Source organism: Neohortaea acidophila (genome assembly GCF_010093505.1).
Source record: "Neohortaea acidophila strain CBS 113389 unplaced genomic scaffold BDY17scaffold_1, whole genome shotgun sequence".
NCBI classification, from domain to species: domain Eukaryota; kingdom Fungi; phylum Ascomycota; class Dothideomycetes; order Mycosphaerellales; family Teratosphaeriaceae; genus Neohortaea; species Neohortaea acidophila.
Genome location: NW_022985510.1, coordinates 1,721,161 through 1,733,059, shown reverse-complemented (window position 1 = coordinate 1,733,059; position 11,899 = coordinate 1,721,161). Strand labels below are relative to the sequence as shown.

The window sequence follows — 11,899 nt, the reverse complement described above, 5'->3', positions numbered from 1 at the left end:
TCGCGAGTGCGTGAAGCCCCTGCTCAAGAGATGGTACACAACCTGACCAGATCCCCAGAGCAATTCGTCGAATTCTACTACAAGACGTTCGACCAGGACCGAACAGCGCTCGCACCCCTCTACGTTAGCCTTCCCCCTTTGCCCTCCCAGCGGATAGCCCCGAGACTCCGTTGACACAGGTGTGTAGAGAGATGAGTCGATGCTCACATTCGAAGCCACTCCTTGCCAGGGCGCACCGAGCATCATCGAGAAGCTCAAGGTAAGAGAAGATACAATGGGAAGCTGGTCCAGTAGCAAGAAGAGAGGCGCTGAGGACCTGTCATCCAGGGTCTGCCTTTCTCTCAGATCGAACACCAAGTCAGCACGGTCGATGCACAGCCGAGCAATACGAGTGGCGGAATCTTGGTTGTGGTGAGCGGAGCGTTGTTGGTGAGTACAAACAAGGTCATGCGTCCAGCTCCGCGCCATGCTGACGCCCTTGGGACTGTAGGTCGAAGCAGAGAAGCGGCCGATGAGCTATACGCAGACTTTCCAACTCCTGCCCAACGGACAAGGGAGCTATTTCATCTTCAACGACTTGTTCCGATTGGTCTACCCGGCTGCATAATTGGCAGTCAAGAAGAAGGCGAGACGACACGAGGGGATGCAAGACGAAAAGGCGGATGGGCGAGGGAAGCACTCGCTTTGGCATCGACCCGGTGGTGGGCCAGGCAGTGTCAGTGGCCGATACCCTGGTAGCAAGGTCTGGCATTGGAAAGCCTGGTATCTGAGAATAGCCGGTGCAGCATTTCATTAGCTTGGCAATGCAGCATTGAAGAGCACAGTCGTTGTGTCGTTTGGAAGGGATGTCTTTCCACCTCCTGACAAGCATACCGGCGCATTAATGTACTCTTTCTGTGCTGTAGTGATTCCACCGGGGCTACATCGACACAGCCACAGATATGTTACGTCAGCCATGCAGCTTCAGCCACACCGAGCAAGCGAGACCCTGAGCAAGTGGAAGTGGTGAGACGTCGCGACAGGCAAGCAACATTCGACTCTCCAGGCAATCGCTTTCCTGCATCAACCCCCATCCTCCCCTTTGTCTCTCCCGCTCGCCATTTCCACCACCTGCATCCCCTCTTCGGACCAGTGCATGCACACTCACACGCGACCCGTCTCCCGCCGCACCAACCTATCCCCGACGCTTGTCTGGCGTTTCTGAAAGAGCCACCTTACAGCAGTCGCGCGCATCCTCCACTACTACGTCCTCAGGACTCATCAGAGCTCGCATCTACGCGACACACGCTTCAACATGACTCTTGCAGACGAGTTTAGGACGCGAAACTTCAGTACGCGCAGCCCTGCCCCTCCTCGCTCGACTCCATGCTAACGACTCGGTGTTCAGGTATATATGGCCAATGGTATGCCTCCTAGATTCTTAACCCCCCTGCAGCCCTCACTCACCATCGAATCAGGGTCGGAGTGCTTTGCATAGTCCTCTGCTTCGCCCTCGGCATCGCCAACCTCTTCCACGTCCACTGGGTCATCATCTTCAGCATCATCTGCCTGTACGTCTCCTCCCCCTCCCCAACCAATCCAACACCACCTCCACTAACGCGCGTGCCTCACCCAGCGTCTCCGCCTTCATCATCCTCTTCATCGAAATCCCCCTCCTGCTCCGAATCTGCCCCACGTCGGCGGGCTTCGACAACTTCATCCGCCGCTTCGCCACAAACTACATGCGCGCCGCCATCTACCTCGTCCTCTCCATCGTGCAGTGGTTGTCGCTGATTGCCAAAGCTACAAGCTTGATTGCCGCTGCCGTGTTCCTTCTCATCGCCGCGGTGTGCTACGCGCTGGCGGGGCTGAAGAAGCAGGAGTTTATGAGCAGCAAGACGCTCGGGGGCCAGGGGATTGCGCAGATGATTGTATAAAGAGCTCCGTGGAGGGGGAAGGGGGGGTGTTTGTTATGATTTCATGAACGTTGTTGCCCCGGCGGACGAGGCAGGGTGGTGAGGAAGTGATATGACTTCGGGAGTTTGACTTGGGAGGAGTGGCTTGAGCACGTCTTTGCCGCTGGATTGTATGGCGAGGGCGGCGAAGGCTTGCTTGATCTCTTCTATTGGAACACGATACCAATATGCCTTATGCGAAAGGTTGCCTTTTCCCTGATGGACCATGCCCTTCGACGTTCCAGCTATCCCTACCTTGCCGGCCTAAGCTCTGCTATGCCTTGGCTGTGACCTACTGAAGTCCGCGTGCAAAGCGCCATGAAAACTAGGTATTCACTCCGCAAGCAGACCCACCGTCGTGAACCTTCCATTATCTCGGGACTCGAATAAGACGAAGCAGTCGACTTTCCCAACTGCCTCTTCCCCCTGCGTGATAAAATTAACATTAGCACCCGACGACAGCGAGCCTTACCGGAGCCTTCTTCCCCGCTTAAACGTCACCCTGCGAGCAACCCTACATCATCCCACCATGTCCCCCTCCACCACCACCACCCACCGCTCCCCTCACGACACCTCCGCACGCAAGCGCTCCCGCTCTCGCTCTCCCAGACACTCTCACGAACAAAGTCAAGCCTCCAAACGCCCCCGCTCCACCTCACCATCTGCAGCCCAGCAACCGCACCGCAAACCGCATCGCCATCATCACGACAGCAAACCCCCCGCCGCACAACAGCTCCTCCCCTTCCAACGCCAGCCCTTGCGCAAGCGCGACTTCGACGCCCACCGCGCCCTCTTCGCGCACTACCTCGACTTACAGAAGGACTTGCGCATCGAGCTTCTCGAGTCGGAGGAGGTGAGGGGGCGATGGAAGAGTTTCGCGGGGAAGTGGAATCGTGGGGAGTTGGCGGAGGGGTGGTATGATCCGGGGATAATGAAGGGAGTACAGGTACAGGTACAGGGAGAAGGGAAGGGTGCTGTTGCTGCGCTACGGCAGGAGAAGAGGGAGGAAGAGGAGCGGGTAGCTGGTAGCGATGACGATGACGATGGATATGGGCCTGCGTTGCCTACTTCTGGAGCTGGAGGAAGACTGGGACCTACTGTTCCTTCGCTCGATGATTTGCAGTATAGATCAGAGCTCGCGGACGAGGACCGTCGGGATCGCGTGGCGGATCTCCGGTATGAGCGCAAGCAGGACAGGCAGAAGCAGAAGGAACGCTTGGAGGATTTGGTTCCTCGCGCGGAGCCGGGGTCGCGAGAGCGACAGTTGGAGAAGAAGAGGGATGTCGCTGCTTCGAATCGCTCGTTTGCTCAAGCTAAAGAGGCGGGCGTGGAGGAGGTGGGAGACGGGGAGCTCCTGGGCGACGATGGGGTGGACGCGTTCAAGGCGAAGAAGCGGCTGGAGGAGAAGAAGAGGAGTGAGAGGGAGATTCGGAAGGAGGAGGTGCTCCGAGCGAGGGCGGCGGAGAGGGAGGTCAGGTTGGCGGAGCACCGAAGGAAGGAAGAGAAGACTATGGATATGTTGAAGGACTTGGCCAGGCAGCGGTTTGGTGCGCGGGATTAGAGAGCTGCTTAAGGATGACGACTGCTATCTGGCTCTTACTCCGACGGCTCAGCATTGTCTCGACGAACTTGGCTACTCACCGGTCAGCACATCAGCATTCTACGGATCCACAGAGGATCAACAGCAACACCACCCACCTCATGATCCCCGCCCGGACTGCCCCCACGACTCTCCACCCGCTCACCGCCCTCATGTCTCCCCTGACCATTCCTCCCCTCAACCCAGCTCAAATACCAATGCTCCAACCAAGGCAACCGCAGCACCTCTCCCAAACAGCGATTAAGCGGCACAACCTCGCGCTCCGCATTCGGCGCCCCTTCCACGCGCCTCAAACCCCTCATATAGCACTCGCGATGGCAAACCGGCACCCGACGCAGCACAACCGTGCAGCTCCCCGCCGACGCATCCCGCGCCTCCTTCTCCAACCTATCGCGCTCCCGCTTCCAACATCCGTTATGGCAGACGGGCAAGTGGTTGAAGTCTGCGGCGTGAAGCGGGCCTTCGCCGGAGAATTTGATGCAGCAGTGCGCGCCGTGGAAGCAGGTGTGTTGGGGGTATTTTGGGATTTTCTGGGGTTTGGTGAGGGTGCAGGTTGGTGGGATGCTGTGGAGGCTTGGGGAGGGGAGAGCGGTGCCATTGGACTGTGGTTGGTGTGGGAGGAGAGTGTTTGTTGAGGCCCAGTCGATTGCTGAGGGTCGTGGAGGGGAGGAGGGTCTGGTATGTGGACTGGGCTTGATGGGGCTGGATGCTAGTGAGGTCGCCATGGGTGATGGTTGTAGTTGTAGGGACCGAGGATGAATGCGCCTCTTCTCTTGCACGTTTATGAATGGCGGCAAGCGGTGTCTTTGCTGGCTCCTGGGCGCCGCTTGATTCCCCTACGTCGTGGAGATGATGGTGCTGGAGCCGTACCGGTGACGAGAAACACAACTTGCATAGAATACAAACTCGAATTGCTCCTATCTCTGCAAATCAGAACTCAAGGAAAGGAAGTCGCCGACGAAGAAGCAGCGCTGTCCCTTCTCCAAACTCTTTGCTGTCGCCAGTATCGCTTGCCGCTCCCTCGCTAGTATCACAAGAACCATCTCGTACTCATACACCCCTTCACGCAAACACTTCATCATCATCCCACATCGAACCCACATCATCCACAGCGTCAACCACACTCCTCGCCGCCCGCGCCGCAACAGTCGTCGCAGCCGTCTGCCAACTCCGCCCAAAAGCCGCCGTAGTCTGAAAGGCAGTCCGAAACCTCTCCGAACTCATGCGCGACAGCCGCGCCTTCTCCCTTGCCATCTCCTGCGCCAGCTCCACCGGGTCAGGCATCTCGTTCCAAAAGTAGAAAGGATCCGGATCAAGCGATTTGAAGAACTTCGCCACGCTATCGTACACGGGCGTCCAGTACGGCTTCCACAACCACTTGAAGGGCCGGAAGAGGATGGTGGGAATGACAAAGGGGAACTCCGGGTAGTCCGGGCCGAAGGTGTCGCGCATCCACGTGTCGGAGCTGTAGACCTGGCGGCAGTAGATGTCGCACAGGAAGAACTCGGTGATCCAGTAGAGCCCGGAGATGACGACGAAGAGGCCCAGGCCGGTCAGGCGGATGCGGATCATGCTGCTGCGGTCGTAGACGTAGAAGCACGAGCGGAACTCGACCCACAGGGATTTCCAGACGGAGTGAGGGCGCATGCTGCCGCCGCAGGACTCGCAGCGGATGATGTGGTGGGATTCGACGGGGGTAGATTTGGTGGGGGGTGCCGCTGCTTCGAGTGGGGTGGGAGATGGGTCGTCTTCGTCGTGGACGGTATCGATTTTGTTCTCGACTCGTCGGAGACCTCTATTTGCGTCTTTGATGTTCGTGCGAGCTGTGCGGAGGTGCTTGTTCATCGCTTCCATCGCCAGTGTGTCTTGTCTGCGGTCCTTTTCCGCCTGCGAGAGTGGACGCTCGTGTCGCGGCTCTTCTGTTTGGGCAATCTTACTTGTCCCTGCACGTTTTGAGGCCATGCTGGAGTCGGTAGGCTCGAGATTGGGATGCACAATGTCTTCGAGTGACTGAATCGTGCTGTCACCGAGTTGCTGTGACTGTCCTAGGTCCTTGGCTTCTTGCACAATAGCCTCAAGTGCGGATTTGGAGGTGTTGGAGTGGTGTTTGGTGTGCGACGGCTTTTCGTCTACCTGACGGTTTCCAGGGCCTTTAGCTGGCAGCCAATGCTGAGCTTCGGGGTTGAGCTTTGTGTCGACCCAGGCGCCAGTGACGACTGGAGTCTTGACCTCCGTGGTAGGCTCATGGGGCCGAGACGCTTGATGCTCTCGAATCGGCCTCTTTGACCTAGAGATGTCGTGGTGGTCGATGTTGTCTTTCTCTTTGGCGTGAACGTCATCATCAAGTCTGTTTGCACGCTCAACGTCATCCTCGTTCTCCTCGTCCTCTTCAGCTATCGCCTTCCTTTCGACGCCATCTCTCGCAGGGCCGGGCGACATGCTCGACACTCGAGCAAGCTTTCTAAGCAAGCTCATAGAATCGTTGCGTTGCTGCGCAGGCTGCGAGAGGAGCCGTGGCATCTGCTTGTAGGCCGCAGGCTGGAGAGTGCCACTCGTACCAAAGCGATTCTGGGAGCTTAGACCGTCATCCTTGGCGTCGCCACCGATAGGCACATTCTCTTTGTTGCTCGTGCCATGCGGTGCGCGTACTGGGATCCTGCTTGGGCTTCGGGAGTTGCCCAGAGATGATGTTGATGGCGGACTCATGAGGGGCGCGCGACGCTCATCAGCAACAACGCGCTCGCGAGGCCGAGACCCTGATATCCGCCGGCGCGTCGCGTTTGGCAGTTGTTGATCGAGCTGATCGAGAGCGCGGGTAGTGACAGCCTGACTTTCGAGCAGTTCTATCTCTCGTCGTGCAAGGTCGTCAATCCTGCGGTAGAGTTTGGGTGCCGGGGTAGAGGTGAGCAAAGAGTTGGAGGTGAAGTCGGAATCTTCGGAAGGCATGAGCGTGGTGTTCATGTGTCGTAATGACGAAGGTGTGGCTGTGTAACCAACGCCACTCCGCCTCATCGACGGCGGCGTTTGCTCGATCGATTGCAGCGGCACGTCGGATGAGAAATCGTCCATATCGCCAGGCTCGGAAGGCGTGGCGATCTTGCGCAACCAGTCGGCCTGCTTTCGCGCTCTGCGACCCCACTCTCTAGGTACGGTGACAGGCAGGTCAGAATCGTTGCTCCCAGCACTTCCTGGCCGGTCGTACGTCCGTGTTGCAGCATAGTCCGCTTCGCGCTCCTCACGCACCAGTCGCTCAGCTATGCGTGGGTTCGGCCGCGCCTTCCTAAACGCCGGCTGCTGTCCTCCATGCAAGGCGTTATTCATGCGGCGGAGATCGCGTTGATGCTGCAGCAGCATTCGTCCAAATTCGTCGGTCTCGTTTTCCAGACCACTGATGTCTGAAACTCCAGAACCAGACCCTGATCCAAGAGTGTCCTCGTCGTGCGCCTGGACTTTGTCCATCGCGCCAGCATTCAATGCGCGGTGGTCGATGGTGTTCAGGGATTGGTGTCGCTGATGCGCCGCTTCGAGTCTGCCTTCATAGCTTCGCGCGGGGTGCATGTCCTTTCAGCGCGTCTGCAAACACCTAACAAATGCTCCCATTCCAAGAACTCCCGCGCGTGGGAATGTCATCGCTCTGCGCAACGTCACGTCTCTAACTGTCGCGCGTGTTGATGTGAAGTTGGCGTTGTTTAGGTCTGACCCAGCCAATCATTGCGCTTGTCGCCGCACTAGCCCCGACCGGGCACAGGGGTCTGCACCTTGACTAAGCAGCCAGGCACGACCAACGAACATTGGCCCGGCGGAACTTACGTAGGCAGACTTCGCGGCCGCAACTACACCTCGCATGCCTGGATTGCACCCAATCCCGCGGTGACGGAAAAGCAAGCAGACATGGCCAACATCAACTGGCGGACCATCAACATCGATGCGCTCGAAGCCGAGTCGTCCTACAATTTCGACCTCTCCACCCTGACGCCTGCTGTCCAGCCCGTGTCCACCGCAGATGTGCAGGCGCTCTCCGGTCAGATCCGGCAGCTTTCAAGAGGAGGTGACAATGAGGGTGCGCTGAGGGGAGCATTGGAGAATGCACCGTTTGGGGCAGATGAGCAAGGAAAGGTTGGTGGTCCAATAACTCTCGCACAGCGGGTGCTGCCTGCATAAGATGCATCTGCTAAACCTCACACACAATCACAGTCAATACACCTCTCCGTCGTCACCGAGATCCTGCAAAACATCCGACAAGCCGAGATGACGCCCATCCTGCAACGAATGTACCAATCCGAGAACGGGTCGGAGGTCTGCGACACTCTCATGAAGTACTTGTACAAGGGCATGGCGCAGGGTGCACCATCGGCCAATGCCACGACGAATGCGACGAACGCTAGGAACGTCACGCCGCAGGCGACGGGCTTCACTCAGGCTGGTGGCAGGAATTTCGGAGGAGGGGAGGGTGGTGGGCAGGCGATGAGTGTGCTTTTGAGTTGGCATGAGAAGGTTTGTTTGCCCCTGTTGATTCATATCAGTGACTACATACTAACGCGGAGTACAGCTGGTTGAGATGGTCGGGCCCGGAAGTATCGTGCGAGTCATGTCAGATCGAAGAACCGTCTAGACAGAAATATTCAATTCAGATCCTTCCAGAAATCTTAAGCCTATCCGCCTGGCAAATTTCGATGAGACGGTGCATGTGCTGTAAGTAAGATAACCAACTTTGCAATCTTCACGCGTCCGCATCTCGTTATTTGCGGTGTCCTGAGGCGCGGCAGGCACGGATTAGACTTTGATGGGTCTGTATCACATGGTGGCGGGGCAGTCGCGTCTGCCTGTTCAAACTTCCCAAATCTCCTCCCAACTTCCTTCACTTCATTTACTTCCCTCATTCTGCACAACGGTGCTCAAATACCTCGCACAAGTCACCAAGATGGCGGGCAAAAAGCGTAAAGCGACGGAAGAGGGTGGATCGGCGGTGAAGGTAGGTCACTCTTCTGTCATTGCTTTCCTGCACAAGACACAGTCGCTGATCTGCCGCAGACGACCAAGAAGACCAAAACCACCCATATTGATGAAGACTCCACCGAATACCACTTTACACGCGACCTGGCTCCCGATCTGGTTGACAACCTGGCTGCCAGGTCTGCCTGTCAAGCAGTCATCAACACCACCGAGCTGCTTGAGCAAATCTTGCTCCGGCTGCCCATTACAACTCTCTATGGCGTAAGCCGAGTCTGCCACCGATTCTACGATGTGATGCAGAACTCCAAAGCGCTTCGACAGCGTATGTGGCTGCAGATGGAAGATCTGCGCGAACTGAATTGGATCATGCCGCCTCCTCCCTTGGCTGTGGGCCCGCGGGAGATGTTCGATGAGGGCACCGTGCAGAAGGACGACCCACTCGGATTGGCCCGAAAGTTCATGCCAGCGAAACTAAATCCATTGCTGGGCGTATGGGGTGATTCGTGGCAGACATTTTACTCGCACGGTACTTCTTGTGCTCTCGCGTTTGCACTGGACGTACGCGCTCAAGGGTCCTGGCGAGACTTGCCACTCGCACAACCTGCTTGCAAAGTTGCTGTGGGCGAGCTGCGGTGCAATGCGCTCAGAGAGGAGGGCATCTCACCAAAAGTTACCGTTGTGTCGGAAACTGGGCTCACTCTGGGAGACGTCATTGACGGAATATTGAAATGCCCCAATAAATTCAGGCGCTCAGCAAGGTGAGCCGGCCCACATGATCGCCTTGCGATGGTGCAGACCTGCTCGCGAGGTTCATTTCTTGCACGGAGGACTGACTAACGCGATTACTCCAAACGCAGGTTGGAGCAGAAGAAGCCATACGATGTGGATCCACTCGCGGTATGCATAGCTCTGAAGCACATCGTCATTCCCACCCACGTGGAGTTATCCATGATGGGAGTCGACATGACCATTCTCAATGCTGGCCCCGCTCTTGCAAAAGAGCTGTGATGCCAGCATTTCGCGACACGAGCACCTCGCTGTCGGGGCGGTGAAAGCGGAAGGTGAATCAGAGTTGTGACGAGAGCGCGAGCGGACAGGTGACGGCGGAGCATGGCTGCTGATTCGCAGGCGGTATCACTCTTGGGCATGCTTCAATGCGCGTGGTGTAATGGGGGAGAGATGGACCGCAGCCTTAGCACCTGGCACCAAAATCAATCGCATCTGATGTTTAGTCAGCGGGCCATCACGGCCCACGTCACGTTGAAGCATGTACTTTGTTTTACCACGTCGCGACACTCCCCCCCTCGACTCGCAATGAACAATGCGAGCATTACAAAGAGCATGCGCAATACCGAAACCAATTGCGCCATGTGCTGCTCTACGGCGACTCCCAGTGGCTCCCTTCGTCCCTTGCCACAACACAGCGAAAAGACTCCGATCCAATAACACCCCACCTCAACAAAAGTTGCCCTTCGAGGGCTACTACGAAGACCTCCTAGATGCACCTCTGCACTCCATAGCACCGCAAACAAAGACCCAACCCGCTCCACCTCCTCCCGAAGACCTCCCCAAAACAGAAGAAGAGGAGAAAATCACCCGAGCACGCATTGTCTTCGGCTCACGCCTTGCCGGCCCAGGCGAGCGCAAGAAAGAAATCCGCGCCGCGAGCCAGAATGTCGCGGGCATCCTCGTTCCTCCCCGCCCGGAAGAACCGGATAACTGCTGCATGTCAGGCTGCGTGAATTGCGTGTGGGACATGTACCGTGACGAGCTGGAGGAGTGGGCGGAGCAGAGTTCAAAGGCGCGGGTGAAGTTGCAGCAGCAGAGACGAGATTCTGGGATGGCGGGCAAGGGGGAGAGTGACATGCCGGGCCATGTGGCTTCGAGTATGGATGAGGATGGGGGTGGGAGTGAGGCTGGGTGGAAGGGGATGGAGTCTTTTGGGGAGGGAGGGGCGGATTTGTTCGCGGGCATTCCGGTGGGGATTCGGGAGTTTATGAAGACGGAGAAGATGTTGAAGGAGAGGCATAAGAGGGAGCAGGCTGCCGCTGGGTGAGGATGGCCAATTCCACTCATCAGGCCAAGCACGAGGTCTTTGCGGTGACCGAGTCAATAAGCCTCGAGCTGCCTGAAAGACGGCGGAGCTGCGAAGCGTTCTTCGAGGGAACAGCTCCAAGCCACTCGGCAGGATAGACGAGAGCGGCACGCGACATCCGCGCAACGAGCAAGCCTTCATCGCTATCAGCCAATCTCAGAACGAGACAGGAATCTAGCGGATGATTTCGAGGAAGAATTTGGCTCAGTGGGCAATGATCTGACAGTCATGAATCTGTACATATATGAGCAGGGTATCTCTCTATACACGACGCCATGCAAGCAACGAAGAGCAAACTCGATCCGTTCACACCCACAAACGGGAAAGCGGGATCGACGCGAACATCTCATCGTACAGCTTCGCCAACCATCCATTCGCCGCGCCAGCCCTTGCGACCACGCCGAAGCTGCCCGCCATCCACAACGCCGTCAGCCCAGCAGCAAGCCCATTGACAGTATACCACCTCCGTTTCCTGACAAGTGCCCTCTCTTGACCAACAGTCGTGACCTGATCCGGAGTGAAACCAAGCCACTTCGCCCAACCCCAGGTCATATGAAAGCAGCCTACAGTCAGCAGGGCCGTGAAGCCCGCAAAAGAGATGGCAGGATGTCTTGCGAAGGCATGCGACACATAGCTGAGGTTGATATTCGAACTGCCGCCGGGGAAGTCGTTCGGAACCGCGCGTTGGAGGTAGATGTGTCCGGCAAGCAGAATTGTGAACTGGAAACCCAATTTGCTGATCCCCGATACTGCGGGCCAATAGCGAGCGGAAAAGAAGTTCTTAGCCCCCTTCGTCTCACTGTCTCCGTATCTCTTTGCGTTGAGGTTCCTTCTGTACACGCGCATTGCTACGCTAGAGAGGACGTGCGCCCATAGCGGGACGATAACGAGAATAGGCTCGAAGGGAATGCCCTGGTAGTAAGGGCGGGTGAGGAGAAGGTAGGGTTCGCTGGCGGGCACGCTTTGCGTGATGAGGGGGATGATGGAGGTGTTGGTGATGTGCGCGAGGCCGAAGGCGGAGAAGGCGTAGGTGGAGTACTTTTGGATTCGCGAGAGATACCAGAGCGTGGTGTGGGAGCCTGAGAGGCCGAGACGGCTGCTATGCGCGGTGGGCGGGAAGTAGCCTTCTTTGAATTCGATGGGCGTTTCTTCTACCGGTGAGGGCTCGATTTCGGTGAGGGAGTCGGCGTCTGCCATGGTTTGGTTGGTGATGGTGTTGGCGTGAGCAAGAGTGGAACTGTTGACTTCTAGCTACAACCAGGTTAGGAAGGTAGGGGTCTTAGGTAAGCAAGGCCGTGCTTCACGGCAGTTCAGATG

At 57.2% G+C, this 11,899-nt stretch overlaps 8 protein-coding genes across 8 annotated transcripts; 5 read left to right on the top strand and 3 right to left on the bottom strand.

The window, feature by feature from the left end:
• Nucleotides 1–30: 30 nt before the first annotated feature.
• Nucleotides 31–607, top strand: BDY17DRAFT_244960 (uncharacterized protein; the record flags this gene model as incomplete). The annotated part of the gene is made up of 4 exons (XM_033730584.1): nucleotides 31–123; nucleotides 188–259; nucleotides 328–429; nucleotides 491–607. The coding sequence occupies 4 exons, from the start codon at nucleotides 31–33 to the stop codon at nucleotides 605–607; spliced, it is 384 nt and encodes a 127-aa protein (XP_033594359.1).
• A 412-nt stretch (nucleotides 608–1,019) lies between these two features.
• On the top strand, nucleotides 1,020–1,933 carry BDY17DRAFT_18253 (uncharacterized protein). Its single transcript, XM_033729921.1, has 4 exons — nucleotides 1,020–1,331; nucleotides 1,388–1,403; nucleotides 1,458–1,550; nucleotides 1,616–1,933. Exons 1-4 carry the CDS (start codon nucleotides 1,295–1,297, stop codon nucleotides 1,914–1,916), a joined length of 447 nt encoding a protein of 148 aa, XP_033594358.1. The 5' UTR covers nucleotides 1,020–1,294; the 3' UTR covers nucleotides 1,917–1,933.
• A 280-nt stretch (nucleotides 1,934–2,213) lies between these two features.
• Nucleotides 2,214–3,519, top strand: BDY17DRAFT_18577 (uncharacterized protein). The gene has a single exon (XM_033729961.1). The coding sequence runs from the start codon at nucleotides 2,464–2,466 to the stop codon at nucleotides 3,493–3,495; it is 1,032 nt and encodes a 343-aa protein (XP_033594357.1). The 5' UTR covers nucleotides 2,214–2,463; the 3' UTR covers nucleotides 3,496–3,519.
• Nucleotides 3,520–3,536: 17 nt separating this feature from the next.
• Nucleotides 3,537–4,427, bottom strand: BDY17DRAFT_18564 (uncharacterized protein). Its single transcript, XM_033729958.1, has one exon. The coding sequence runs from the start codon at nucleotides 4,257–4,259 to the stop codon at nucleotides 3,579–3,581; it is 681 nt and encodes a 226-aa protein (XP_033594356.1). The 5' UTR covers nucleotides 4,260–4,427; the 3' UTR covers nucleotides 3,537–3,578.
• Nucleotides 4,428–4,435: 8 nt separating this feature from the next.
• Nucleotides 4,436–7,230, bottom strand: BDY17DRAFT_289684 (uncharacterized protein). The gene has a single exon (XM_033732386.1). The coding sequence runs from the start codon at nucleotides 7,090–7,092 to the stop codon at nucleotides 4,597–4,599; it is 2,496 nt and encodes an 831-aa protein (XP_033594355.1). The 5' UTR covers nucleotides 7,093–7,230; the 3' UTR covers nucleotides 4,436–4,596.
• Nucleotides 7,231–7,347: 117 nt separating this feature from the next.
• On the top strand, nucleotides 7,348–8,344 carry BDY17DRAFT_289682 (actin-related protein 2/3 complex subunit 5). Its single transcript, XM_033732385.1, has 3 exons — nucleotides 7,348–7,650; nucleotides 7,729–8,028; nucleotides 8,084–8,344. Exons 1-3 carry the CDS (start codon nucleotides 7,426–7,428, stop codon nucleotides 8,144–8,146), a joined length of 588 nt encoding a protein of 195 aa, XP_033594354.1. The 5' UTR covers nucleotides 7,348–7,425; the 3' UTR covers nucleotides 8,147–8,344.
• A 111-nt stretch (nucleotides 8,345–8,455) lies between these two features.
• Nucleotides 8,456–10,543, top strand: BDY17DRAFT_320299 (oxidoreductase-like protein; the record flags this gene model as incomplete). Its single annotated transcript, XM_033736425.1, has 3 exons — nucleotides 8,456–8,506; nucleotides 8,566–9,013; nucleotides 9,882–10,543. The coding sequence occupies 3 exons, from the start codon at nucleotides 8,456–8,458 to the stop codon at nucleotides 10,541–10,543; spliced, it is 1,161 nt and encodes a 386-aa protein (XP_033594353.1).
• On the bottom strand, nucleotides 10,424–11,814 carry BDY17DRAFT_289677 (uncharacterized protein). Its single transcript, XM_033732384.1, has one exon. The coding sequence runs from the start codon at nucleotides 11,777–11,779 to the stop codon at nucleotides 10,889–10,891; it is 891 nt and encodes a 296-aa protein (XP_033594352.1). The 5' UTR covers nucleotides 11,780–11,814; the 3' UTR covers nucleotides 10,424–10,888.
• Nucleotides 11,815–11,899: the final 85 nt, after the last annotated feature.